The sequence below is a fragment of the Camelus bactrianus genome, chromosome 35, assembly GCF_048773025.1.
Source record: "Camelus bactrianus isolate YW-2024 breed Bactrian camel chromosome 35, ASM4877302v1, whole genome shotgun sequence".
NCBI lineage: Eukaryota > Metazoa > Chordata > Mammalia > Artiodactyla > Camelidae > Camelus > Camelus bactrianus.
The window spans coordinates 25,810,191-25,838,012 of NC_133573.1; the positions used below are offsets into that span (position 1 = coordinate 25,810,191).

Genomic DNA, 27,822 nt, shown 5'->3' on the forward strand with positions numbered 1-27,822 from the left:
AGTCACCCCACGGTGACCCCGTGGAGCGTCTGAGGGTAGCGCCCTCTTTGTAGAGGGTGAGAAGGGGCGGAGGGCAGCATCCATGAGCTGCTCGGCCTTTGCAGCTGCCGGTGTTGGGTGGTAAACTGGAGAGCTTGGACGCCCTCTTCGACAATGACTTCCATCTGCAGAGCCTCCATCTCCCCTTCACCGTCTCATGTCTCCCCCATCACAACCCCTTGTGGGTTGGCGTCTTGATGTCGCAGAGAACAGGAATCTGTGATTGGAGGCAGTCAGGGACTTGCCCAAGCTGGGGGACTTGGGACAAAAGCCACCACCTTGGAATCAGGCCAGTGCTCCTCCTGCGACACCAGGCGGGCGACTTAAGCCAGGGTCCTCCCATCACAGCATAGGACATTGCCTTTCTCTGACATCGAAAAGGCTTTGTGGCTTTGGAGGTGTCCTCTGTCATCTCAAATTCCAGTTCCCATGAAATGAACAGAAGTAGGGTAGCAAAGCGTCCCTTATCAAATGTCACAGGGGAAAGAGAAAATGAGAATCATTCTCCGTGTTCTCCAGGGTCCAGCTCAGTGTCCGGGGTGCCTGATCCCTCCAGGAAGGCAGCAGTAGCATTTATGGGCCGTCTGTCAATGAGCCGCTTTTCTCTAAACAATGCACAGTGGAAGGAGCGCAGACTGGCCTTTGGACCACTGTGCTCAGTACGCTGAATAGAAGCTCACTTCTGTTTGACGGACGAGGCCAGTGGCGGCAGGGGGTTGGGGTGCGACTCTTACAACTTTATTCCCAAATGGGTGTCTGATATTTCAGTGCATGCACACAAAATCTGCCCCAGTTCCTGCCTGCTTAGTTTATGGGTAGATATTTACTGCCGATTTTAATTCACATCTTGATGAAGAATCGTCGGTAGCTTTTTTGATGCTGGCAGTTTTATTAAGGGTATTTCTTCAGGGTTTGTTGTTATTACTCCTTTTAGAATGTATCATTGTGGCAGCTTTGAGGCAGTTGCAAAATACTCCCCTCTTTTTTTTTTTTTTAATACAAATGTTGGATTAAAATGTACAGGAACTGTCACCTGGTGACCAGACCTCACATAGCTCCGTCAGCGTGCGCCAGGGAGTCATTGCTTTAAACTGGAGTCAGCTGATACTTGGTTCCACCCGTTTGAACTCTGCAGGGTTAATCTGGAACCTGCTGGGACACATGAAATAGTTGTTTTAGCTGCTGTTCTGAGGCTGATGAAATGTTTCAAAGATAGCTCTGTAATCAGTTCGCTCTCAGTGTCGCAGCATATTCAGCACGGCAGTGTACAGTCTCAAAAATAATTATTCTGCCGTAGTTAAAACATGGGAGCCGGATGCAGCCACTGATAAACACTGCGTTCAGCAGGTCCTTTCCCAAATTGGATAGTTCTATTTTGTTATCTTCTTGGAGGGCAAACCTGGGTTGTGATGGTCAGACCTCCTGGCAGCCTGACAGCTCAGGGCAAGGCCTGGGAGACAGGACACTTAATCTACTGTCAATGGCTTTTTCTACCTTTGACCTTCTGTTTTTAGAGGAATTTGATTCGACTGGACTTTCATTCGCTCATCTGGATGTAGGCAGGCCCCTTGGAAATAAGGATGCTGGTTTCTGGAGTTTTCTTTTGTCCTGCAAGCAATCAAAAGATACCTAAAGTTAGGGGAATTAAAAAAAAGAAACAAAAAACTCCAGACCAGTATCCACTTTTTAACGTTCTCCTTTGATAGCCAACAATTGAAAAAGACCTGAAAGGGAGAGGTCGTGGGGTCTGCTTCAGACCTAGCGTTGTCCACAAAGCTCGTCTGAAGGGGAAAGCATCATAGACTTTTTCCCCCATAAACTGCGTCATCTCTAGAGATAATCATTCCTGTTCACAGAGAAGTTAGTGGAAATCCATAGACCACTTATTGATGTTTCAAGGAAGACACAAGACTCAGAATAAACCCTTTTGTATAAAGGTCTGCAGATGAGAGTACGCAGCCTGTCTTTGAACTGAAAGTAGAATGTAAGTTTTCGTGGGGAGAAAGGAACACAATGCATTGTATTTGGGGGGGCACGTCTCATCTTGTGGGCCGAGGGCGCTTTGTGGGTTGGGTAAGGAGGGAGACCTCGGGGACAGAAGTGCGGCACGCTGGGCATAGTATGATGTATGGGGGGTTTTTTCTCCCACGGAGGAGAGTTTCTCAAGAAAGCAATACTAGTTTTATCTTTTTTTTCTTTAGTGGAGGTGCTGGGGATTGAACCCAGGACCTTGTGCGTGCTAAGCGCGTGCTCTACCACTGAGCTGCCCTCTCCCCACGAAATGTTAGTTTTATAAGGGGGGAGGGTATAGCTCAAATGGTGGAGTGTGTGCTTAGCACACACAAGGTCCTGGGCTCAGTCCCCAGGACCGCCCCTAAAAAAATAAATACATAAGTAAACCTGATTACCAACCCCCCCCAAAAGAAATGTTAGTTTTATAAGAACCCAAGCGTATTAACTCAGGCACCAGCCTCTTTAACTGGGAGCTAGTGAGAAGCCGTTTGGTTAAGAAGACAGTACGAGATGCTTTGTCTTTGTTTCTGTGATGAGTTGCCCTCCTTGATTCAGTCGCTTGTCACCTCTCTGCCCTTCTCTCCCTCGTGAATAGCTAGCAGATGACATCCAGTGAGACTCCGCTCCCTCGCTCAGACACGGCTGTCGGGACTTGAACACGGGCCCAGCGGTCCCGCTTCCCAGCTAGGCGTGTCAGAAGTCGGTCTCACACAGAACAGGCCCGTGTATTATGGTCCTGTCTAGCGTCTGGACTCGAAAGTTCAGGCCTGGAAAGGGGGATTGATGGATGCTGCCCTCCCCACCCCCTTTCAGAGAATGCCTTCTCTTGAAAAATTAATTACGTGGAATCCATTTCTAGTCACAGTTACGAGCAGGCCCTCCAGACTCCACTCAGCTTGTCTGTTATGAGGGGAAAGCCATCAATGTTTTAAAAGCTGCTGACAGGCAAGAAGTTAGCCTCGATGGCTGGAAATTTAGACTTTTTTTTTTTTTAACTCTCCAGTCTATCCATGGCTCCCGTAAAGCCCTACAGAGGACGGCTTAACATAGAGCAAGGGCTGTGATGCGGTCTGATGAGACAAAGCTGGTCTTCAGACTCCCGCTGACCTAGATGTGTCCTGATGGGATGGCCTGAATTGCCCACCTGGGCGCTCTCCAGTGCAGCCCGTACCCAGAGATGCCCTGGCACTGATGTCACGAAACTGGGTCGTGGCAGGTCCCTTCCAGAGAATATATTTTAGGGCACACCTTCCGCGGACAGATTTTGACAGGCCTTCCAGATTTCTGGTTGTGGTTGGAGACAATGAATGATGTTCAAATGCACCCAGACTTTGCAGTTACCTACCACCTTGGCGGTCCTCTGAGAGCGTTGGGAGGGTACATTGACTCTTTGGTACCACTACAGAAGTGTTAGGTAGTTTATAAGAGCCACGTAGCCTCCAGTTAGCCTGTATAATTCCCATGCTGCCTACAGATTGTTCACGGATCACGTTTCCATGTAAGTGTTTCTCCCATATCCATCCTCACCCTCACTTCCCTTCCAGATACTGGTTTTTCTTTGTCCCTGTATCGCAGCACTAGAAGACTGAAAGCATCTTCTTAGAGCAAAGATAGTATTCTGTCTGCTTGTTTAGGTTTACATGAGATCCCAACCAAAGGGGATAAAGAAAAGAAGTGAATTTATTTTTTAAATACCTGTTTCCTAAATTTTCATAGTTTACACCTTGATGGCTCATATACTCAATTTTATTTGGGCATGAGCTTATTTTTATGGATTCTTTGGAGGGATTTAAAACAATTGCGGGTCTACCTAGATACCAAAGGATCTTGGAGACACCACCTGCTGGCCCATAACTTAGTCCAGGAAGGTGGTGCAGGCTACTGCCTCCGTCCTTTGCCAAGTTAGTCCAGACCCCTTGAGGTCCCTCCAGGTAAGATTTCTGTGCCCACCTGCACGGCAGGCCCTGTCTGGGCCCCAGACTCACATGAGAATGCTAGTAGGTCTGAGAAGCAGTAGAGGAAGGGAGTGGGGAAGAAGCCCGAATGGCTAGATCAGCGCTTTGCAAAGTACCAACAAAGAAAGGAGGAGAGACCGAGGGATCCATAGACCAAATCTCACCATTCGTGCCAATGAAATTAGGAATTTTTTATCGATGTGGATTGAAATGTTCGACATGCCTATCAAGAATTCCATCCTCCTCTCAATTTTACCCAGTAGTTTGTGCAAAGAAAAAGGATGGGAGTGGTGGTACTCTCACCACAAAATCATTAAATACGGGTTTCAGTGCATCCCTCACTTTATCAATCTCATTTCTCTACTTTTCTGGAACCAGATTCTAAACCATACTCGCTTCGCTGCTTCGGGCGTGTTTTTCGTACAGCCGTTTTGGGCAGGCCCCTGGAAGGGGGGCAGAGCGCACTAACAGGGTGCCCCTGGTTTCCGCTAGATTTTTGGTTTTCGTTTTGGGGGGGGCGGGTTTTGCCACTAGGTGTTGTGGTGTGTGGGAGAAGCTAAATAAACTATTCTAACAGAGAGGCCTCGACATGTAGTAGGGCTTCACACACTGTAAACGTCTCTTTCTTGCTGGTGTCCGTCGTCCTTTCTGGGGATTCTTGGTTGCTGTGCAGCCTTCTTGCCTCCACGTGGTGATACAGGGAACCAGCCTTCTTCACCTTGCAGCTCTGCCTTCCCCTGGGCTTTTGGTGGCTGTCCTGTGCGCCACCTGCATCCATCCAGAAGAAAAGGGAGGAAAATGCAGAAGAGTTCCACCTGCTCTATGAAAAGCCCTGGCCCTGAAGTGGCAAACACCACTTCCACGCACATTCCCAGAGACTGCGCACAGCCACGTGGCAAGAAGCCAGCCAGCGTGCTGCCCTCCTGGCGTCGTGGGAGGAGAGACTGGATCTGGGCGGGCAGCTGGTAGCCTCTGCCACACGTGGTGTTTCCCAGACTCCCTGGGGGGATAAGAGTTGTTGAGGACACGCATATAGATTACCAGACGTTGGCCCTGAAAATCCTAATCCGATAGGAGGACCCTGGGTTGGTTCCAAGTATCTGTTTTGCTTTTTTTTTTCTTTTCTTCTTCTTTTTTTTTTTTTTTTTTTTTTTTTTACAAACAACTGATTGTTGTCTTCAGGAGAGTTTGAGAAACACTGTCATAAGATATAATTGGATCATGGAAAGGTATTTTGTACGTTTGTTGCAGTCCGGGGCTGAGGCTCCTATGTTGTAAGGAATGGCGGCCGACCCAAGCTCCTGGCACCCTTGTTTCTGTCTTTAGTCTTAGAATGTGGCTGCAGGCCTTGCTGTAGAGACAAAATTCTACAGGGACTGTTCCCTGGAATTCTTACACACCTGTTGAAACCTGAATTTTTCTTTGAATTAGCTGATGGCTTCACTTACTTGATGGAGTTTACCGGTCGTTTTGACACACGGTTATTTTATGGTTTATATCAGGTACTTGGAATATTTCAATTTAGGACAGCTCTTTAGCACATCGGTCAGTGTACAGGATTGGCAAGGGATGAACTAGTAGATTTTCCCCTCCTGTTATAATGTTGAGTCCTTTAGAAGCCTACAATCCTGGAAAGTAAAAGCATAAAATATACTGGATGAAGAGTGGTTGAATTATTTATCAGTGGCCTTGGTCCAAAACCGAAGGCTGGAAAACTGTTCCACCCAGCCTCCCAGATACGCCAGAAGCACACCACAGTGGGGGATTCCATTCGGTGCTCTCCACGGCGTGCCCGAGTCCTCACCCGCCTTCCCCACGCTACCCTGCAGTGATGTGAACCACATCCCTTGCGACAGATTGGACGTACTCAGGGAATTCAAACCAACTGGAGTATTCGCCTAAGACAGTTACGTCCAGGAAGCGGGCTCTTCCTTTCACCGCCACACACAGGTACTTGCAACAGCCACTGTTTTCGGTGGCTCGCAGTATTGACCTGCTTGTGGCTGCATACTACTTAGAACTAACTCCGAGACCCTCAGCGGTGGGAGAGCACCTCTGTTAACTACAAAGAAGTATTATTATCACTTGTTAACCTGCACAATTAGGGAAGGAGCAGTGGAGCCCAGCAGAGGCTCCACTGCACGAATGATCTTTGCTGCCTTTTACAGCACCCCTGCCTTCCCATCCCCCCTGTTAATAATCGCACGTCTGTGTGTGTGTGTGTGAGTGAGTGAGTGAGTGTGAAGTCCAGACCAGCAGTAGCCCTTCAGTTCAAAATGGGCAGAAGACTTGGAAATCCATCTTCATCCAGTCATCAGAGGATGGAATGGGAGCCTGCGGGATACTGTTTCCTTCCTCTTTTTTCTGAAGATTTAACAGAAGAAATGTCATTGGCAGTGATGGAGAAAAATGAAAGTTCTTAGATCAAATACTGCTTCGGTGTCTGTGCCGCGTGGGGAGGGCTGATGGATGGCGTGTTCTTCTTGAGTGAGACCAAACGGCTCCTGATCAGTGTTGTAGGACGTCGAGTTTTCCGTCATCTGGAAATCAAGGACATACTTCACTTTGCCCTCTGAGGTTTTCCAGGGAGAGATTCTGTGGCTGAGAAGATGAATCTTCTCTCTACCTGCTAAGGCATGAGCAGTTAACTCTGCAGCTAAATATTAAACACACCATGTATTATATTTTCCTTGTATCCGTCATCAGGCAGACTTACTTAATTTCCTGAGAAATGGAAAGCTGTGCTCAGTACTCAGTATGTATCTGAGTTGAGTTTAGAGGAATAAGGCACGGTGGTCTTTGTCAAAATGAGTCTGCTTAACTGGATTGGGGCTCAGGCTTTGCCAATCCAGATCCCTCCCTTCTGTGCCCCAGTTTCTTTCAACAAAATAGGGACTTAAACTAGATGATCTCTGAGGCCCCCTTCTGCTCTCCAGTCCAGTGTTGAAAGTGGATCACAATCAAATCTGGACCAGCCCGTGTCAGAATTCGCCCCCATATTGTAAGTTTCTGTCCCCCAGCCACCAGATTTTTTTTTCCACAACACTGCCTCCTGTGCCAGCCCTGACATTCTCCCTGTACAAATGCTTATCGAAGCCTGTAGTTATAGATTTATTTATGGAAAAGGCAATCATGGTATTGTTTAAGAGGAATTTTAATTTTAATGTAAATCGGAGCTTCAGGCCAGAACAATGGAGCTCAAAGGAGGACAGGAAAGACTGGGAGAGAGATAAGTGGAGAAGGGGTGGGGTGTAGCATTTGCCTGCGACAGCACGATATCCATCTGTTGTCCCAGAAGAGTGACCAGTATTCCCCCTTCCGCTTTCCAAAGTGTCCCCACTTGGATGATGAATTCCTGGTCACTATAGACACAGAAGTAGCCTTCACGGTAGCCTGAAGTGATACCAGACAGTAGAAGGAAGAGAGGAAACTGACCATCACTTCGTGTTTTCTGTGTGCCCCGATTCGGAGCTTGGTACTGTGTATAGACATTATCTTACTAAATGGATCAATCGAATTCTATTTCACCTAACCATCAAACCACAGCTATGTTAGATCAGAAATGGGCCAACTAGACCAGGGTCGTTTCTCAGAAGGTGGAGTCAAGGATATTACATGGGCTGTTTTTATCACCAGAAGCCCAAATCAGAAAGACACCTGCCATGTAAAGTTTGAAAGAAAACCTTGTTGCTTTGGGGTTAGCAGATGGGAAGAGGTCCTGAGAACAGTAAATCCATAAGTTTTTTTTTTAATTCTTAATTTTTATACAAGTTTTAAAGGTTATTTCCCATTTATAGTTATTGAAAATTATTGGCCATATTCCCTGTGTTGTACAACACATCCTCAAGCCTGTTTTATACCCAACAGTTTCTACCTCCCACTCCCTCACCCCTCTTTTGCCCCCCTCCCCTTGGTAACCACTAGTTTGTTCTCTGTATCTGTGTCTGCTTCTTTTTTGTTGTATTCCAGCTTGTTGTATTTTTTAGATCCTGTGTATAAGTGATGTAATACAGTATTTGTCTGTCTCTGTTTGATATATTTCACTTAGCATAATGCCATCCAAGTCCATCCATATTGCTGCAAATGGCAACATTCTGTTCTTTTTGTGGCCAAGTAATATTCCATTGTATATACATACCACATCTTTTTTATCCATTCATCTGTTGATGGAATCTATAAGTGTTTAAAAAACACCTACATGCCTTAATACCATGCTGGGCTTTGTGAAGGGGACCAGGGAACCTTCAGATACGGCTCCCCACCCTCAAAGAGCTTTTGTGGTCCTTAGGTGGCATGGTAATGAAGTAACAACTGAGCTACAGTAGGAGCCAGCAGTTCATCACTGACAGGCAGTCAGTGACTTTTTTTTCCTTGTGTCTTATTGTTAGATGGTGACTCCAGATGAAATCCAGCTGCTGGGAACCCGTTTCTTCCAGGGCTGGCTGCCTTAATACATACGGGGGCACGTGCTCCAGTCCTCCTGACATGTTCCTTCCTTTCCTCCCCTGATTCTGATATTTAGAATAACACCTTATCCTGCAAAGCCCAGAATCATAGCTTTTTCCTTTCCTCTGCTGTTGTAAAATACAGGGAAATGACAGATCTGTGGTTAAACTCCTTTTATAGTGATGAAACCCAGGCCTGCTCATTAGACAGCCACAGGGTTTATTTCAAATAACACACTGTTTTAGGGAATTTTTGCCTCTTGGGGGAGTGCCAGCAAGTGTACAGTTGAGGGAAATTACATTGTACCCTGAATAAGAAAGTCCTCCAAATCATTCCATTAAAATGGGTTGACTATTCAGAGGCCACGTAGATGGATTCAGCGTCCTCAAGGACCATGCAAATGGGTAGACTTGGCCAGTTCCGGGGAATGACCTACGAAATCAGTTCCAAACCCAAATCCCATTACAGGGTGTGTGGTCAGCACTTACAGAAGAGGTTCCCTTGCCCTCCTTGTATCTGGAGTCTGGCGGGGAGCAGCGTGACGTGGCTGGTGTGTGAATGCTGCCTTTCTGTACCTGGGCGGGGGGGTGCTCAAATATCAGGGTGATGCTGCCCGTCCCTCACCTGCCTCTTAGGGAACCTGCGCAGGGTCTGGTGGGCTCGGGGATTTGTAGGAGAATAAAACAAATTTTGGGTGGACAATAATCTCTTATATTAATTAAGCACATTGATGTATATGCCAGGACCTGTGTTACGTATACATTTTCATAAATTACTGTGTTTCAAATGAACTTCTTTACCAAACAGAAACAGACTCACAAACGTAGAGAACAAACGTATGTTTAACAGGGGGAAATGGGGGTAGGAATGGGTAAATTGGGAGTTCGAGATTTGCAGATACTGACTATTATATATAAAATAGAAAAAACAACAGGTTTACACTGTAGAGCACAGGGAACTATATTCAATATCTTATAGTAACTATAATGAAAAAGAACATAAAAAAGGAATCCATGTATGTACATGTATGATTGAAACACGATGCTGTGCACTGGAAATTGACACAACAATGTAAACTGACTGTACTTCAATTTAAGAAAATAGGTTTTAAAAAATAACTGTGTTGAATATAATGACCCTGAGATAGAGCTGCTGTTACTAACCCTGTTTATATTATAAAGACGGACAAGAGGCTGAGAGAGGTTCAAAAATTTGTCCAACACCCAGTCCATGTGAAGAGCTTGACTCCCTGAGACGCTCTGTGAACAAAGCAGGGGAGAAAAAGCCAGTGCCACTTGGGAAATTGGCACAAGAACTCTGGGACCAAGGATGCTCGCCTTTTAACAGTGGAACATCAAGTTACACTTGGCTCCGAAAGTGCCTTTCTTATGTGCTTTCTGCTGCTCCAGGCAACGTGGGGAAACACCTCCCTCCCTGATCTACACGCACATGAAAGATGACTTAGTGACCATGGGAGTGGGTGAGGCCACTAGTGGCTGTAAATACCTGCTCTCTGGAGCCACTTGCCCCAGGAAGAAAGTCTAAAATCAGAACAGATGGTTACTCGAGCCACCATGCAGTGTCTGTAGCACAAGAGTTTGCCCCTTCACTTCCTTCTGACCCCTGGAGACCAGAGCGAGGAAGCGAGGATGACTTCCTCATCCCAGTCACAGGAGAAACACCGTGGTTTGACTCTGGGTGGAAACACCTGCTGTGAGGGCCAGCCCCGCCTAGAACAGGCCCAGAGGGAGTTGGAAGAACAGTGACCCCACCGGCGTGTGCCAGCGTGCCGGGCCGTGAGGGCTGCCGTGGGCGCCCGGGAGCGCCGTCCTGTCCAACACAAGCTGAGACTTCAGGGACCGGTCTGGCCAGGAAGCCTCTCGTGGCTCTGTGTGCTGAACTGCGAGTCATTGGAAAATGGGTGATTTTAAACTACTCTCATTGCCACCAGACTCCTAATTATAACGCCATCCTCCCTGCCCCCCCCCCAGGAGAATGCACACTACGCAGTAACCTCATATTAGAAACTTCCTTTTAATGAGGTCCCTCAGTGCCTTAGGAACTAAATCCTTTTTAATTAGATTCAAGAAGAAACTACCTTCTGCCCCACTGAACCCTGGGACGCCTCCCTTAATCTACGTGAAGGATCCTGGTTAACTCAGCCCTGAAGCCTGGCTCAGTCCGCTGGCCCCTGGAGGTGAAACGTTAGCTGCTGTGCCCACGAGAGCCCTCCCTGCCTCCCCGTCAGGACTCCTGGGGGACTGACCAGCCTGGGGAGTTGGGGACAACCAGTTTAGGGACACTGCCCAATATGGCCACCTTGCTGGCTTCTCATGTGCAATTGAAAGTCATTCTTGTCCTATCGTATGAGAAAATACATAATCCTCCTTCCTCCTCTAGAATTAGTGTGTTTAAAATACAAATGTAATTGAATCCACAGTGTGCTTGTTTCTTTGCATCTCCTAGCAAAGGAGACTGCTTTCTTTCTCCATTTTGTCCCCACGGACACACACGTCACCATGAACTCACCTTCAGATGCCAGAGCAGAGAGAGGGAGCCTTTAAGAAACCACTAAATGTGGTGGTGGTCCTATGGGGGCAGGGGGAAGGATGACGTCAAAATTCTTCAGATACTTTTACAGCCATTAGATGTTTGAAATGGTTTAACCTAAGTGGCTTATTTCAGATGCCAAGGAAGAGGGGAAGAGCCGGTTCCGGCAACTTTGCACTTCATATCTTTCCGATCTGTTCTGGGCAGTTGCTGGGATGGCTGACGAAGTGTTGCAGTGCACACAGAGCAAAATGCACCCTTCCTCCTCGCTTTCCCAAAAGGCCTGAAAATGCAGTCGATTTAATCTAGGTCAAGAAGAAAGAAAGGAACACAATTTTCCTGGCAGAGGATGTAGAGAACGTGCCTGTCTTCTCAGGGCCATGGCAGTTTCAGGAGATGGTTCCTCCAAGAAAAGTCCCCAGGGCAGCAGAGAGGCTGGCAGTAGCCTCAGCCTCATGACCAATTAACTGAATATGGTCACAGTGTGTCGGGGGGCTTCTCAGGAAAGGGTGCGGGGCTGCATGGAGCCCGGTGAGATGAGCGTTCTCTCCCAGGTTGAAAAGTTGGCACCGATTTTGCCATCCAGGAGTCACCCTGCTGGGGACAAGAGGCAGGGCTCTCGGAGGAGCAGAGGATGCCTGCCCCAGGCAGCCTGAAGTCACGAGCGCAGCTCCTGCTTTGTCAGTGGAATTCCCAGGGGGTTCCCTTGGGGCTGCAGTCGGTAAGCCAGACGGTGCTGTCCACGTAATTCAAATACTGAAAGCAGAATCCAGCATGTCTGTCTGCTCCCTAGGTAGTGGCCAGATGGTAATACTTTTTACATCGGGGTGCCAATTATATCATACCCTATAAAACTAAGCTAATTGGATACGGTTTCATTAAAAGTTGATTTCTACAGGATGTGGCATTTGAATCGAATAAGCTGTTATCCTCGCTCTGGGAGTCTCATTTGTAGATAGAGTAGGGGAGAATGGGTGGTCTTGGGAGACTGTTAGAGGTCTTAAACAAGAGAGGTTTTGGTTATAAAAAGACATCTTCAGTGGCATGAGAAGAGGTTAAAGCAGGTCTGGGGATCTTTCGGAGTAAAGCGGAACCTACCACGGGTGGTGATGGGATAGGCGTTGACTTTGAAGGCTGCTGTCAACCAATAATTTTTTGGATGGTTTTGCCTTTGCTGGGAGCTACTGTGTGATTGTGGGTAGTCTGCTCACTTGCTATGGGAGGGGTAGGGAGAGTTAGGTTATTCTAGTTAACTAATTGTAAAACTCTGTGATTCTCTGGAACAGGCACAGAAGCCGAGAGAAAGGAGACGTGTTAAGTTCCTCAAATTTTCTTTTTCTAACTTTGGAGTTTAATGCAAAAAGGAAAAAAGAAGACGCAAGACATAACCTTTCATCTTCTTGCAGGTTCTTCCCATAGCTGATGAATTTCTGCTTTGCTGGTTTTTTAACCTTTTCCTTCATATCTCAGTTTCTGTTATCACAACCATCTTGATGCACATCCAAGTCTAGAGGAGCCACGATAAGGAAATCATTTGCAGGAATACAGCGGTGTGTTTAGCAGCTTGGGGACTGAATTTTATTTTTTTATGAAAGTAGAGTTGATTTACAAAATGGTGTTAATTTCAGTTGTACAGCAAAGTGACTCGGTTTTATATACACACACAGATATTCAGATTCTTTTCTGTCATAGGTTATTACAAGATACTGAATATAGTTCCCTGTGCAACACAGCAAAATCCTTGTTGTTTATTTTATGTATAGTAGTTTGTATCTGTTAATCCTATATTCCTAGTTTATTCCTCCCCCTGCCCTTTCCCCTTTGGGAACCATAAGTTTTCTATGTCTGTGAATCTGTTTCTGTTTTGTAAATAAATTAATTTGCATTATTTTTTTAGATTCCACCTATAAGTGATCATATAATATGGTCTTTCTTGGTCTGACTTACTTCACTCAGTATGACAATCTCCAGGTCCATCCGTGTTGCTGCAAATGGCATTGTTTTATTCCTTTCTGCGGCTGAGTAGTATTCCATTGTATAAATATACCACAGCTTCACGACTTCTTTATCTGGTCGTTTGTCGATGGACATGTGGGTTTTTTCCATGCCTTGGCTATTGTAAATAGTGCTGCTATGAATATTGGGGTGCAGATGTCTGTTTGAATTAGTTTCCTCTGGATATAAGCCCAGGAGTGGATTCCTGGATCATATGGTAGCTCTATTTTTAATTTTTTAAGGAACCTCCACACTGTTTTCCATAGTGCCTGCACCAGTTTACATTTCCACCAGCAGTGTAGGAGGGCTCCAGGGGACTGAATTGTAAATGGAACTTGTGACACCAGGAGCATTCTGTGTGAAGTCTCATCTTGCACTCCTGCAAAGCAAGCCATATTTTGAGGACAAAGTAGAAAGAACAAAGACTTAGGGCCGTGCAGGGGTCCAAGTTTGCAACAGTGTGTTGGATGTGGTTTTTAACCAGTAGTGCCAAGTTCTTCTTGGTGGGCGGACTTGAGGCTGAGGAAAGGGATACCTCCGTGCTTTCCCAGAGGACCAGTTGGCCTCTGGAGGCATCCATGTATTTTGGAAAAATAGCATTTTGTCATTGTCTTTTTCCTCAAGACACTGAAGGTCACATTCTTCGCCACTGGAAAACTACATTTTTTTTTAAAGTCAAAGCTAAGTTTACTTTAAAATTTTAATCCAGGGGATTTTTGATGGGGTTTTTGAACCTTTAACTGCTTTGTGGAAACTGAAAGTCGAGGGTCTTGGCAGGGGTAAGGCCCATGATTGATCAGCGAAACCTTAGCGCGTGGGAGATTGACTTGCGCACAAAATGCACCGCTGAGAGCAATAACCTTTGGACTCTGAGAGAAGTATTAAATTCTTCATATAGTGGCTCAGATTGAGGGAGAAAACAGATGACAAGGGGAAGCAAGGGGAAGGAGTCTGTCCTCTTTTGACTGGAACTGGCGTCTGGGCCACTGACTCCACAAGCCAAGATCCCCATTGCGATTCGACTTGTGTACAGGAGGCACCTGCTCTGCTTGCAGATGTGTGTGCAAAAGGGAGTTTCATTCACAGAAAGAAACAGACCATGGCGGGCTCACTAATTGAGCCTTCCAGGGCCTGGGTCTCTTGATCTGTGGGCCCCTTAGAATTCAAAGGCAGCCTTTAAAGGAATTTTCAATTCACAACATGATGACTCTCTGGATGTCTTGAATTCCAATAGAGCCTGAATTGAATTTGTCTGCCAGGGCTGTTACTTTTGTTTTTTGTTTTTGTTTTTTTTTTTAAGAAATAAATAAGGGCAAGTGTCCATCAGCAGATGATTATCCGGTGGCTGATTTCACATCTTCGTGTAGATTTTGACGGTGACATAGATTTCTTGCTTGAGATGTTAAGTGACCTTGAAGATGTGGACAGTCCCTCTCTTCCCCCTGGGGACAGAGTTGACTTGGGAAGACAGGTGTTCACATGCACAACACTGGAAGCTCTGAACTTGGAATACTTTTTATTTCACCAGCTTAGCCACAGACTTGTAGGAAATCTTTTTTTTTCTTTTCTTTACCTTCTCCGTCCTGAAGTTGGACAGTTGTTTGTATTTCAGAAAATGTTCACAATTGTCTGTAATAAGATATGATTGAAGCGTAGCATCAGAGAAAGTCTTAGCAGTCAGGACTAGAATGTTCCCAAAAGGCCCTTCTTCCCACTTGTAGGGGCACCTTTTCAAGGAGAATTTATCCTCTGGCCACACTGGTGGCTTCAGGAGAGTCATAAAGAATGTTCCACTGGACCACCCACACGTGGGGCCGGCTTCCTGGGCCACTGGGAGTGTGAGTGGTTGGCATGCGATCTGAAATGTCTGCGCTGCAGCCAACAAGTGACTATTTCAACCGCTGAAAATGATTCAAGTCACTGACTCTCCTGTCTACATACCTGGGTTTTTTAAAACAAACACAGAGATGTAGTAAGAACTACCTTGTTGTCCATATTTTAGAGCCAAAGATTGAAAGAAAACTGCCTTTGTCAAATGGTGTCTTCAGAGCATCAAACCTTAATTTCCTTCCTCCCAGTTTGGTCATCTCGGAGGAAATTTCTTTAATGAGTATGATGTCTGCTTTCCTCAGGGCGGAACCAGTTTTAAAATCTGATCTCAGAATCATTCTCCGGGGCTTGTGTCTACACTGCCCTCCACCCAGAAGAATGTACATGAAGTGAGTTTTGACTCAGGGCGGGCCATGATGTAAACTGGTTAGTCTTCACACGAGCAGGGCATTTTTTTCCCCTGTGAGTATTATTACCGAGAGTTTCCAAGGAAAGCTTTCCAAGAGAAACAGCTGTGGTTTGAAAAGATTTGTGATAATCCAGATGGCTTCTTTGAGGATAAATCTACTTGATCATTTAAAATTAAAGTCTTTCAGTAAAGTTGAGTGTCTTTTTTTATGGTTTTAAATACACTACTGGTACGTGTGTGTTTGTGTGTGTGTCTGTGTGTGTGTGTGCGCGCGCGCCATGGGCCTGGCTCGTTTGAGGCAAGACTTCTCTGGAAACAGCATAAACCTCACAAGAGTGTCTCAGATTATTCAGCAGTTAAGTCGGCAGAGTACCTGAGGGAACTCTTTATGACGGCAGAAACTATGCCAGCCACCAAGTACCCTATTTGGAGTACACAGCACTCAGCCTCTCAGGGAATTGCCATTCTCAGCTTCTGAGACAAGATGGTCTAAGCATCATGCCGATTACACATCTCTTTACAAGCTGCACACGTGCAACTAGACGGCTCAGCTTGCCAACTGGTGGGCCTCTGGGCCCTCAAAGGCTCCCAGCCCCCCCAGCATGCTCCCTCGGGGCCCAGTGTCCCCTGGCTGCCTGCTGACCATCCAGAGATGTTCACGGTGAGGCCTCGCCCAGGTGGCCTTCACAGCCGGCCCTCTGCACCCCAGAATTTTTCTCTCTGGACCTTCATTACCATCGAAACAGATCTGTCTTAAGTGGCCTTCCTGGGGGGCTCTGCTGGATGTTCCAAGTTGAGCCGCAAAATGAATTCACAGGGAGGTGATAATGGCCAGGAAGCTTTAACGTGACACCCTCTACGGTGTGTACAGACACACCAGCATCTCCTGGTGACGAGTCAAGGAGCCACGAGTAGTGGACATACTAGGCTCTGCCTCAGCCCGAGACACTGAGGACCGGTTCTGGAATCACCTCTCAGGTTTTACCACCGAACCTGTTTCCCCTGTGAATTTAAAGAGCCCAGGGGAGGTGTGATGGGGCCAGGCTGATAAATAGATGCTCCAAAGATGGAGTTTTTTATTTTTTGCTCCAACATGCAGAGCTCTTGTTAATACAGTGCATTGTTGGAACTCTTGAAAAGCGGGGCGCCACGGAGTAACTGAGCGAGGGACATCTTGTTGTTGTCTTTTCTAAGCTGGCCGCCGCCACTGGCAGAAACTTCGGAGCGTGTGGGCAAAGGTGGCAAGAATTAGAAACAGCACATGCTCGTGGGACTATGTCAAAGGGGCGAAGTAGAAAAACACTAAGCAGCCCACGCTAGCAGCACGGAGCAGAAACTGGAGGGCTGAGATGTGCTGAAGCTCCAGCCTCTGCGAGCCCCAGGAGGCCCCAGGCAGGTGGCTTCCTGCCTGCAAGACGGAGCAGACCTTTCTCTGCAATCCCCGGCCGCCGGGAATGATGCTGAAGCTGGGGGAGGGGGGTCACCTCCGGGGCACACTGCAGCCGCCGGCCGTCGAAGAGCACCCGCGGTCGTTGTAGGCGTTTAGCCACCCACCTGACAGCGATGTTGGAAACAGAACCTGGGAAAGGAGGGAGGTCTGCCCCCCAAATCAGATTGCTGGGCCATCTGGTGTTGCAGCTGACCTGAAAACAAATCCCGCGAATTTCAGACCTGCGTCACAGCTGGCGCAGGGCAATCTGAGAGACAGGTGCTTCCCTGAACAGCTGTCCATCCAGCTAGGGCAGGCAGGAAAGAACATTCCAGCCCTGTTGAACCTTCATGGGTTTTCTGGGCTCTAGAGTCACTCCTTGACCTTTTACCACAATCATTAATCACCATCTCAGGGCAAACACTAACGATATTTCTCCCTTCCTTTGTTGAAATTATCTCTGCAGGTCAGTGATGCTAAGGTTTTAAGTGAGAATATCAAGTGATTGATGGATAAGAAAGACTGGGTGTTAGCTGGGAGAGTACTCACAGGAATGTGTGTCTCTGAAACACATTCTTATTCTGGGAGTGTCCAGACTCAGGTCCCGTCAGGGGAATAACACAAATTGCTGCGTCTAAGATGAAGATTGGAATTGCTGGTTCTGTATTTCTGCTGCGAATTTTTTGATAACTTAATCAAACACTATTTTTATTAAATGAATGAGTGTATGTGCTCAATGAAGTGCAGAACATTTTTAGCCCCCAAAATATAAAGAATAGTTGTGACTCTTAAAAAATGTATTCTGAATGAAACACATTGGTTCTATATCTATGTAGGGTTTTTTTTTGGGGGGGGGGGGGCAGGCAGACCAGGTTTTTATTCACTGATTTAGAGGTAATGCAACTAAAGTAACTGAGTTGTGGAGGAAGTAGGATTTTTTCCACTGAGTCATTCAGGAACCAAATGTGTGAAACTGAAAGGAGAGTCTTTGGGTGAGAGTCCCCGAGAATCCCCTGTTTGTGCGGATAGTTCATTGCAAGTTGGGGCAGAAATTCAGCCTGGACTCTACTCACCCAGCCACGGGGCTGTGCCCACCTGGAGATAGGACACTTCTTTCAGAGGTTCCAAGTCTGCTGGCCAACATGGTTCCGGTGGAGCCGAGCTGTTGGGTTGGGGGTCAGTGAGCAGGGAGGGAGGCGTATCGCGGCTGTCATCCAGGATATTCTTCTGTGTGTTACAACTGGAACTAGAACTTTTATTGGCCTGATCTTGAAAAGCCTTTGTTTAAATGAGTCCAGAGTAAAAGCCTTAAGAGCTTAGCACAGTTGGAAGAGGATGTGTAGTTAGAAACCCCTGTGAGTTGCACAGGCCGGGTGGACCCTGGATGAAACTGGAAAGAGTTTGAGATGTTGGAAGGAGTTTGAGGTTTGGAGCATCTTTCCATCTCCCCTCCTGTACGTTGGACTCCCCTCTTCAATCTCTTCCTTTTTCACCCTGTCCCACGCTGCTTGGACGTCAGCTTCAAACATGCCCTTCCTCAAAACGAAACAGAACACAGAAACCACCTTCTGTTCACTAAGAACCTTGTTCAAGAGGGAAACACTTTAAGTTGCCAAATGCATACTAAAGTGTAAATGGCTAGGGACAATTAAAGGGTGCCTTCCTCAAGGGTAGCCTTTTAATACTTAAATAGCAAGTGAACTGCACCTTCCTGGTGGGATTTCAGGCCGTGGGAAGTGGTAGGGATGTTGTCTGAGTGTTGAAGGCAGGGGAGGAGTCTTTATTCCTGAGACCGCTGTGTGTTGAGTCCAAGCTGGCCTAACATACAGAAGTCCCTCAGTTGACACCATTTGTTTCTCACTGCTTTTATCTTATCATGTGTGTTGTTCGCCATTTTCAGTTCCCCTGTAGTTCCACTGTTCTTTTAGGCCAAGCTGAACTTTTCCTTCTTAGCTGAGTGTGGTCCTGCTGGCCTTTGTTTTCCTTCTCCTGAGATCATTCTTCCTTAACTGCCTTCTGTCCAGGCAAGCAAACTGCCTTATGACTTCTCCTCCATCCTAAATCTTCTATTTGTTTAGAGGTCACACCCCCAAAATCTACCTGCTTGAAAGCATCACATTCTGCCCCCTTTTTTGAAGCTTCAGTTACTGAATTTAAATTTCAGAGCTCTTTCTTTGCTTCTTTATCTGGAAGCCAACCCCATAAGCCTAGGAGAGAGAAAGGAGAACTTACTGAGAGTCTGGCTGGGAGAAGCTTTCAGAAGACAGAGGTGGTGTCTCCCTGTTTTTCTTTCTGTATCAAGCCTAGTGAAACATGGTTGGTATTTTTCTTTCTCTCAAAGTGATTACAGTGGGTTCTGGAAACTGGGACTTGCTCTATTTAAAATCATTCCCTGATTTGAAGCAATTTCTATAGTTTTTCTGGGCTTGTGTTATGCCAGTAAAGCTAAAACTCACACGTTCGTTTGATCAGTTCAGTTAAACATCTACCACTAGGAAGCCTGGCCAAATGAACTGTGGTCAGAGAAGTCAGATAGCTGAAGTGGAAAGCTGATATAAAAATGATCAGTCTGTCCATCTGTGATTCTTCAAAGCCACTTCATAATTTTCATACCCCCCTCATCATGTAAGTGATATCATTTAAGAGTTTCCAATCCTTGGATGCATGGAGCTTTTTAAATGCCAGAAAGCTATGATCATGTTCTCCTTTGGAAAGTGAAGGTTTTGCATAGTTAATTTTGATAGGGTCCAAGTTTCTTCCCCCAAATAAGGAAGAAGCATCTTAGATGTATTTCCGAATGCCATACGGGTGGTATTGTACCTTAGTTTCTCTTCCTCCTTTGACTGAGGTTTTCTTTTGAAAACTAGCTGCCAGTTGATGACTCTGAACCTTGGGTGGTTTCTGGTGCCCACTTCCTGCTCTCCAGCTGAGCCCCTGTGTTGTGCTCTTGATCTTGTTTACATCATTCCCCTGAATGGGACCAACGCTGGTGCCTCAGTGCCGTGAATTTTTCTCTAGTGCTGCCTGCTGCACTTGGCGTCTGAGTACCTCTCCAAGCTCTCCCCATTCCTCTCCGAGCATTGGGATCCTTCAGTAAAGTCAGGATGAAATATGTACGTCTCTCTGCTCTTAATTCTCAGCCCAGCTCATCCAAGACAGCCCAGGTCAGAGGCAGCACCTTCTTCTTTAAATTTACAAACGTTTTGCCCACCCTCTTTTGCCAAGCCTGGTTATGCTAAGAAACTATATGCTAATTAACAGATTTTTAACCAGTATCTTTATCTGGTTTAACCACATTTGTTAACCAGTATCTTGAGCTGCAGAAGAAGGGGTCAGGCATCCTTCGGAATGCAGAAAGAATGGACAGAGGTTTCAAGGCCATTTTCTTTAGGGGAAGGACTTGGCTGGGCAAAGGGTATATGCTGATCCCTCTTAGAGGGGCCATCAGCCTAGACTCCCATCAACTCTTGGGCATGAGACCAGGTTGATGGACCACTGTGATACTTAATACTGGGGACAGAGGCTGCAAACATCTGTTTAAGCATATATCCACCATATCACAGCTTCCTTTCTAAACTGGTTGAAATAGAGTCGTTCATTTCAGCAAACAAATGTTGAGCATTTCACGGATGGAAATTTGCCTTATATACTGTGGGGCAGATAAAAGAATAAAACACTATCTGCACTCTTAGGAAACCTATCATCCAGTTGCCTAAGCCTTTGAGCTGAGAAATTGTTTTAAAAGTGTGATGTTGCAAAGATATCCTTTAAGAAAATTCTAGTTAATGTAAGTTTCTGCTATTGTTCCTGGGATTAAACACTTCTCTTTGGTCTTAGCTGCACCACGAGTCCCATGAACAGCTCACCCACCACCTTCCACCCATTTTCCTAAACAGCTGTATTCCCGGTCGTTGGTGCACAGTTATGAATTGATTCCCCAACGTGGGCAAAGCTAATAAATATGATTTAGGATGAAAGGCGCCATGGAAATGCTTGAGATGTTGTTAATACTGTTCTCGCACACTTTATTTTTAAATTGTGCATCCTTTTAAGTAGATTACTTGTTCGCGGCAGTCTCCATTATATCGAAGCAAAGCATTCACAGAAATTTCTAAAAACCTTTTCATTTCTCTCTGTAGGTTGTTGTTTCGTAACATTTTATACAAGAAAAGCTGCACTTGAGGCCCAGAATGCACTGCACAATATTAAAACTTTACCTGGGGTGAGTCGGTTTACTTTTGTACCAAAATCACTTTATTGCTTGAAAATGGTCCTTTCAACTGAAGGTTCTCGTGATGGGCTCTGAGTGCCAGAAAATGAGTTTGGTCTTTGGAGGGAGGGTATGCTGACCCCACCAGCCCCCTGTGGCAGCCGAACCAGCTGCCCAGCCCCTGAAGAAGCACTAGCATTAATGCTGATGGAAAAACCTCTCAAATAGCATGTCCCCTGGTTAGAAAATCAGAGTGACCCCACTGGGCGGCAGCAACTGCCAAAGAGTATTGGGTGGGCCACGATTTTGAAAGGAGTGGGGGAGAAAACTTGACACACATGAGAGGGGCAAATGGAAAAAGAAAAGCTTTTACTCACCAGGAGCCTCTTTTCAAATTTAGTCCTTAGATTTTCTTTTGAAAGGACAAAATGTACCCTGCACAGCCATAATATTAAAACCTCCTAATGGTTTCTAAACAGTCAATGGTGGTTAACAAAGTCAATGTTTTAATGCCCAATTGGTGCCTGCATGTTGTTAGAGAACAGAAAATACAAAACTTGCATTTTCTTCCCCATTTCCTTCCCATGCGCAGTACATTCTCTAGAAATGAACTGATGTTGGCTGTAGCTACGTCACCAGAATGCAGGGTTTCTGGGGCTTTGTGACCATTTTAGGTAGTGCATGCTGGTATGCTGTTGGGCTCTTTTCCCCGCTGACTCAAAGATCACTGATGAGTTAATTTAATATCATAATGATGTGTGTTAGTTATAAAGAAGAGCCTCTGGTAAGCAGTGCTGTGGGAATGATTGTATGGAAACCTGATTTGCTGAGAATAAAAGAAGATAACGTGATGTCCCTAATGTTTTCATCCTTTATCTGTCACACCAACCTATGCACACTACTCACTTCTATACCCCATCACCCCCAGGAAAGATAGCATTGGTGTAATTCACCTTAGATCCACTGAAAAGTTTATAATGTTTTAGTGGCAAGATAGTCAACAAAAGGTTTTCAAAACAGCTTCATAATACCCAAAAATAGTAAATTATGAACCGCGGTCTCAAATCACACCCCTTTGGTTTTCCCCTTTTTGTGTGAGCAAATCTGAGAGAAGGTGGTTCAGAAAAGCAAGTGTGTGATACCAGAATTCTCCCTCCCAGTTCAGTTTAACTACTTCACCCTGAAACTTCTAAGGTGGTTTTTTGTGAAGGAGTTTTTACTGGGTCTAAGTGCCTTGCTTAATGATTTTTTTAAAAAAAACTATTATTTCAACTTTATTCTCTGTAGCAATGGAATTTTTCCAATGTAAATTCTAGGACAATGTAGTGTTAGGTCACATTATAGAATGAAGCATCCAAAGGCAAATAAATATTGACCAGCTTTAGCCAATGGTAGGAAAAAAAATTTTTTTTCTTTTATTTTCCAGGCTTCTACTCCAACCCAAAGACCATTTTGTATTCCTTCTTTTAAACAGAACTGCTTTATAGTAATTAGCATGCAAAATCCCTTCTAGGTGTGTTTTAAGAAATTAGTTGAGATGATGAATTGTTACTTAGCATTTAGGGCATATTGAGGCCAAATCACATCCTATTTCAAATCAATGCAAAGCTTGGTGAATTTGCATCCATCCTGTCCATTAGGAGTACAGCTCCCAATATGCCATTTTCGTATGTGAAGATGTTCTCAAGAAACCGAGAGTTAATCTGATGAATGGACCATGTTGCAAAACATACGAGTGACTGATGAGGACGCTTCTGTTTGGGACATCTTACTCTGACCCTTAACAAACTTACAGCATCTTCTGTATTTAAGAAAAAAAAAGTTACCATTGTCTCTTTTTCTTTTAAAAATTCTGCAGATGTCAGGGATGGTGAATTTGGAAACCTGTTATTAAGGACAATAATTCTAGGGTTGGAAAAGATGGTTTGTGGGTTGTTTTTGGCTTTCTTTTTATCCAGTTCAATTTCCAACGCCCAATGACTGGAGGTGGGTGAAATGAAAATTTGGAGAAGTCGGGTGTGATTTGTAGGCACCTAGCCTTCACAGTATGCACACTGTTGCTACATCTGCCCCTTCAAATTAGGGAATGGAGAAAAGAGATCCCTTCCTGCATTTATGTGTTGCTTTATCTGATCAGCCTCACCCTGAACAGCTCCAGGAAGAACGCAAAAGTGGTTTCATATCAGCTGGGAGCTTTGGTGGACAGAAAGAAATGGGACCAGACATAAAAGATTAATGCATATTCTTGGGGAAAAAAATATTACAGGGTGCCTTGCTGTTTGATTACAAGCCTTGGAATTAGTCAACATTTCCATAATTCTAAACCAATATACACCTGTTTTCCCACTGTGATGTGAAGGCACAACTTAATTTAACAGAATCCCTGCTGTGCTAAATCTCTCATTAAATACCAAGTGAGTTCGGTAGTTTAAAGTTGCAGCACTGCTATTTTAACTGGTTGCCTTCATATTATGAAATTAATAAGAAATTAATGATGCACTTTGCCATATGCCTTCAATTTCTTTCTGAATAAAAATAAAAGGGATAAAGAAAAATGCACCACCAGCTGACACTTTAAAGCTTTTCTGGTTGTAATCATTTCTCCTGTAGATAAAAATCCATTAAAAAAGGCACTTGCTGCCTTTTTTTTTTCCCCCTAAAATGTCCAAAACTTTCCATTTAAAGCAAGATCAAATAGTGCTGGGTGTATGGTTGTTGGTTTTTTTTTTTTTCCTACTTAATTTTCTTTTGCAGTTGATGTTTTGTGTTGTACAGAACTTTCATCATGCAGCCAGACATGGTGAATGTTGAGGGACCATCTTTCATCTTGAGAGAAACAAAGAGCTTGGTTAGTGTGGGAGAGGAAGAAAAGCTGATGGGATGGTCTTTTTATGCAGTGGAATGTGTCTGCTCTTAGATTTTTATTTAAAGGCACCTCTCCTCTCATGTCCTCTATAAATTATGGAGACCCTTTTTGTGGAGGATGGTGGGGTACAAGGTGAAGCACCAGGGCCGTACTCAGCAGGGCAAAGTCATTAAGGACACATTTGTCAAGCCTGTCTTTTACCATATGACTGAAAAAGTCACTGGAATGCTCAACATAAGTCCTAGAGATACACTGTTAGAAACTAAGAGAGAAGATTGATCAGCTCATCACCTGGAGCAAGAAATGAGGGTTGGGAAGTAGGGGGTGGTCCTTCCCCTGGTTCGATCACCCTCTACTCCAGAAACAGTAGTGAGACGCTTAAACCACAGATCAAATCTTAGGCATGGCACCTAATTCATTACTGACACTTCAGTAGGTTAATAAATCATGCTCTTTGGGTACCTACTGTGTGCCAGGCAGCCAAGCTGTACAATGACACACACACCCTTGAGATCCCTAGTGAGTTCGTGGCCACGTCTGTGTGGAAAGGGGCTCCTTGATGAGCCATTGGCCTTGGCACAAACTTGTTAGACTTTTTCCACCACTGGGCCATTTGTGCTTAGACAAATCTTGATTGCCTCACCTTTGACCAAGAGCAAATCAGGCTAAGAGCTGGCTTCCTTGGTTTAGGGTTTCAGGCGAGCGCAACCTCACTGGTAGGATTTTTCAGCAGAAGTGTCATCCTCTGCTGTCCTATTTCCCAGAGAGAAAACCCCTGTGAAGGCAACTTGCAAGGTGCATTTAGTTTTCACTGACCTAATTTAGCTTAATTAAAACATAAGCTAAGGACCTTCATGGAGACATAGGAAGACTCCCACAGTCTCTTCAGTAATCAGGCGTCAGGGCCACATCCCCCTGTCCTGTGCCTCATGCCATTCCCATTTTCAAGGTCTTGACATACATTACCTCCAGCAATAAGTCTTTTCAGTGGAATACCTACAGCAGAATCATTAGAACATTTGCTGTATAAATTAACTGAACTAAGGCTGTAATAACAGAGAGGAATACCGTTTTACGAAAGCCCTTAAATTTTAACAGCAAGGAGGAATCGGAATCCAAATGTCTTGTAAAATATTAATTGCAGATTTCTTCTAGACATTTTCTCTGAGTTTGTCTGAGCTCCTTTCTTTTTAGAGTCACTCCCAGTTTTATTAAATGCGGTTTATATTAAGGAGTTACTGCCCTAAGAGCACGTTCATTGGGCGCATGTTAGCGGTGGCGGCCAGGACCGCATGTAGATTGCAGAGATGAAAGCCAGTGGGCCTGATCCAGGAGGAGGAAGCTGTCAATCAAGTGGCCTCCTAGGACAGGCGCGCTCACCCACGTGACATCAGCGATCCCCTTGCCGGCTGGGCCTGGAAGACCTCGTTCACCTGTGTGGGGAGGCCCTCCTCCCAGGTGGCCTTTTTCACACAGTTCTCCGTAGAACTGTCCCCACCCCCACCCCCGTGTCCTTTAAGAGAAGAATGCTGGGGTTTAATATGCTTCACTCGGAACAGCAGTGGCTCTCACTGAGACCGCCTTCAGTTTGCCCATTGTCACGCTTCTTGAGTACTGATTTTTCTCTGAACCGCCTCTTCTCATTATTAATGTGCCTTTAATGCCTTTGTTCTCAGAGCCACGAGGATTATGTTATCACCCTCATCATCATTATCATTTCTGGCAGAAAAGTCTCTCAAACCCCATCTCCTCCTATCATGGAAATTTCCCCCTAGACCATCCCATTTGAATCAAAGCCTGACGAGGCCGTGCCACATGCAGGCGTTTTCCTCAGGCACCTTTGATTTCACGTTGTTGGGGGGAAAAAGAAACAACCAACACATCAGGATGAGCAGGATTGAGTCCTCAAAATCGTGTGTCCTGTGGAGCCCACGGGACATCCATACCTTCATTTGACAAATATTTATTCTGTTTTTATGGTTTGCCAGGCACTGTCCTAGGCACTGGAGAATACAGTAGGTTCCATGATATTTCTAACTAAATCTTCCAAATAGAAAGCCAGACGACATGCCTATATGTATATATATAAACTTAGTGTTCAGTAAATAGATCTTGGATATTGAATGCCCAAAAGAGTTGGTTCAATAAAATATTTCCAGAGGAGTGGAGTTTTATCCCCAAAATGATTTTGCCCACATGCTCCAAAATACGAGTGTAGGTTTCTGCTTCCACACGTATATAATGATAAAACCCATTTTGCACACAGAGATCTGGATGTTTGTGTACATTTCTGTAGACCTACAGATACGGAGATGGTCACACGTGCACGTGTGGATATCGTTTCTGTCAAGTTCAGGAAGATGCAGCAGGGAATGTCATCCTCTCTTTGGCCTGCCCACACACTCCTCGCTACCGTGTGGTCACCCTTCCTGCCTTTGACCTCGTGAGCTGTCTGATTCTTAACGTTTGTTGGTTGCTTGGTCTTCGCTTCGATTCAGGATCGTGGCTAATTCAGAGTGCGTGTATGGGGTACTTGACGACTGCCGTTTAATGGTGATAATCTCTGCTTTTCACCTTCTTAACAGACGAGTAGGCACTGAGTGAGATAATGTATGTAAAGCTTTCTGAGCCCCTGAAGAAATGGGCTCAGAAGCCCTTGCTTCCACTTGGCAGTTTCTGTAGGCCCGAGCTCTGCTCGGGTAGAAACCCAGCAGGTGACGTGTATTTGCTGGGGAGGGAATCAGGACGCCCCCTAGGCGTGCACTCTTCAGATGTGCCTTTGCAGAATTTGGTCAGGGCTGAAATATGCCTCAGCGGACTGCCCCAAAGCAGCTCTTTCCCTGCTGGGCCTGTGTTGTTTTGCTAGAACCTTACATCCTGCAGAAACACGAGCTGAACAAAAAGCAAGGACTTGGCTGTGATGACTTTTTAAAGGCCTGTAATGGAGCGTGCCACCACGTGGCCGTGGAGGAGCTCCTAGGGGGAGGCCGAGGCCCCCGCCCATCCTGGAGCCAAGCCCATGTGAAGAAGGCTCAGGGTGCAGAAGCAGCCCCCGTGGGTCTCAGTCAGGTGTGGCAGGATTGCTGGCCAGCTCACTGGTTTAGACCCAAGAAAGCTGGAGGAAGGAGAAAACCCTTGGCCCAGTGCCTCCCAGTCCAAAGACCTGGGAGAGTGGATTTTAATTCTTCATACAAGGCCATTGGAAACTGCCCACTTCACTCACCATAGAGCTTGACACACCATCTACATGATGGGCGCTTCTGCTTTGGACTGGCAGGCAGTGGCTTCAGTAACTCGGATGAGCAGTCACTGATGTATGGCTTTGATTACCTAAAATGAAAAGCCAGTTACTTTTGAAATATGGCCCCTTCCATACAAGGAGGAGGTCTATAGGAGAAAATTTATGAGGGGTCCTGCATGGTGACAAGTTGAAAATGACTGAGATGACCAGTCCAGCCAGCACAGGGTTAAAACAGAGGGCAGCGTACACCGTGTTTCAGTAAAAGAACTTGGGTGGGGCCTTCTGATTTTGTTTTGCACACAACATGCCCTCAACTACCAGTCTAATCAAGAGGACGGTTATGAGGCTTAGCAGAGCACGGGTGCCTGGCCAGATGTGCACTGTCACCTGGGTCACCGTGTGAGGAATGCTGGTGTCTCACTGTAGCATGTGACAGCATGACGGCCCAGTGGCAAAATAAAGTCATAATTAGATTTCAGGGTTTGGCATCTCTCTGTGATGTCTCAGGATTCAGTAGGGAATCTTCAGTTCACTTCCACAGGCTCAGTTCCCACAAGGCTGGTAAGATTTCAGGAGGAGATTGTGGGGAACATCAGTGAACTGGATAAAAGGGCTGGATGGAATTGCAGAGGGATTATGACAGTCCATTGAAAGGGGAAAATTGTTTTAAAAGTTGGAAAATAGGCCAAGCTCTGCCTTTAGAGTATGCGGTCTCCATGAGAATTCATCGCCCGAAAAGCTCACTGTTGTGCTGGAGAGCTTGATTGTTTTGAGAGACCGTCCAGTGGAAGTGGCTGGGGCCTCAAACTCGAGGCCACGAGAAAGCCTGTGTCGTGGGG

At 45.6% G+C, this 27,822-nt stretch overlaps 1 protein-coding gene across 8 annotated transcripts in view; it reads left to right on the top strand.

Moving 5' to 3' along the window:
* The window catches only part of CELF2 (CUGBP Elav-like family member 2), a 471,642-nt gene that overhangs the window by 350,753 nt on the left and 93,067 nt on the right, over nucleotides 1-27,822 (top strand). For all 8 annotated transcript variants that reach the window (XM_074358053.1, XM_045522029.2, XM_074358057.1 and 5 more), the window contains one exon: nucleotides 20,806-20,888. In XM_074358053.1, the coding sequence (XP_074214154.1) occupies nucleotides 20,806-20,888 (83 nt within the window). The remainder of the gene's footprint in view (nucleotides 1-20,805; nucleotides 20,889-27,822) is intronic.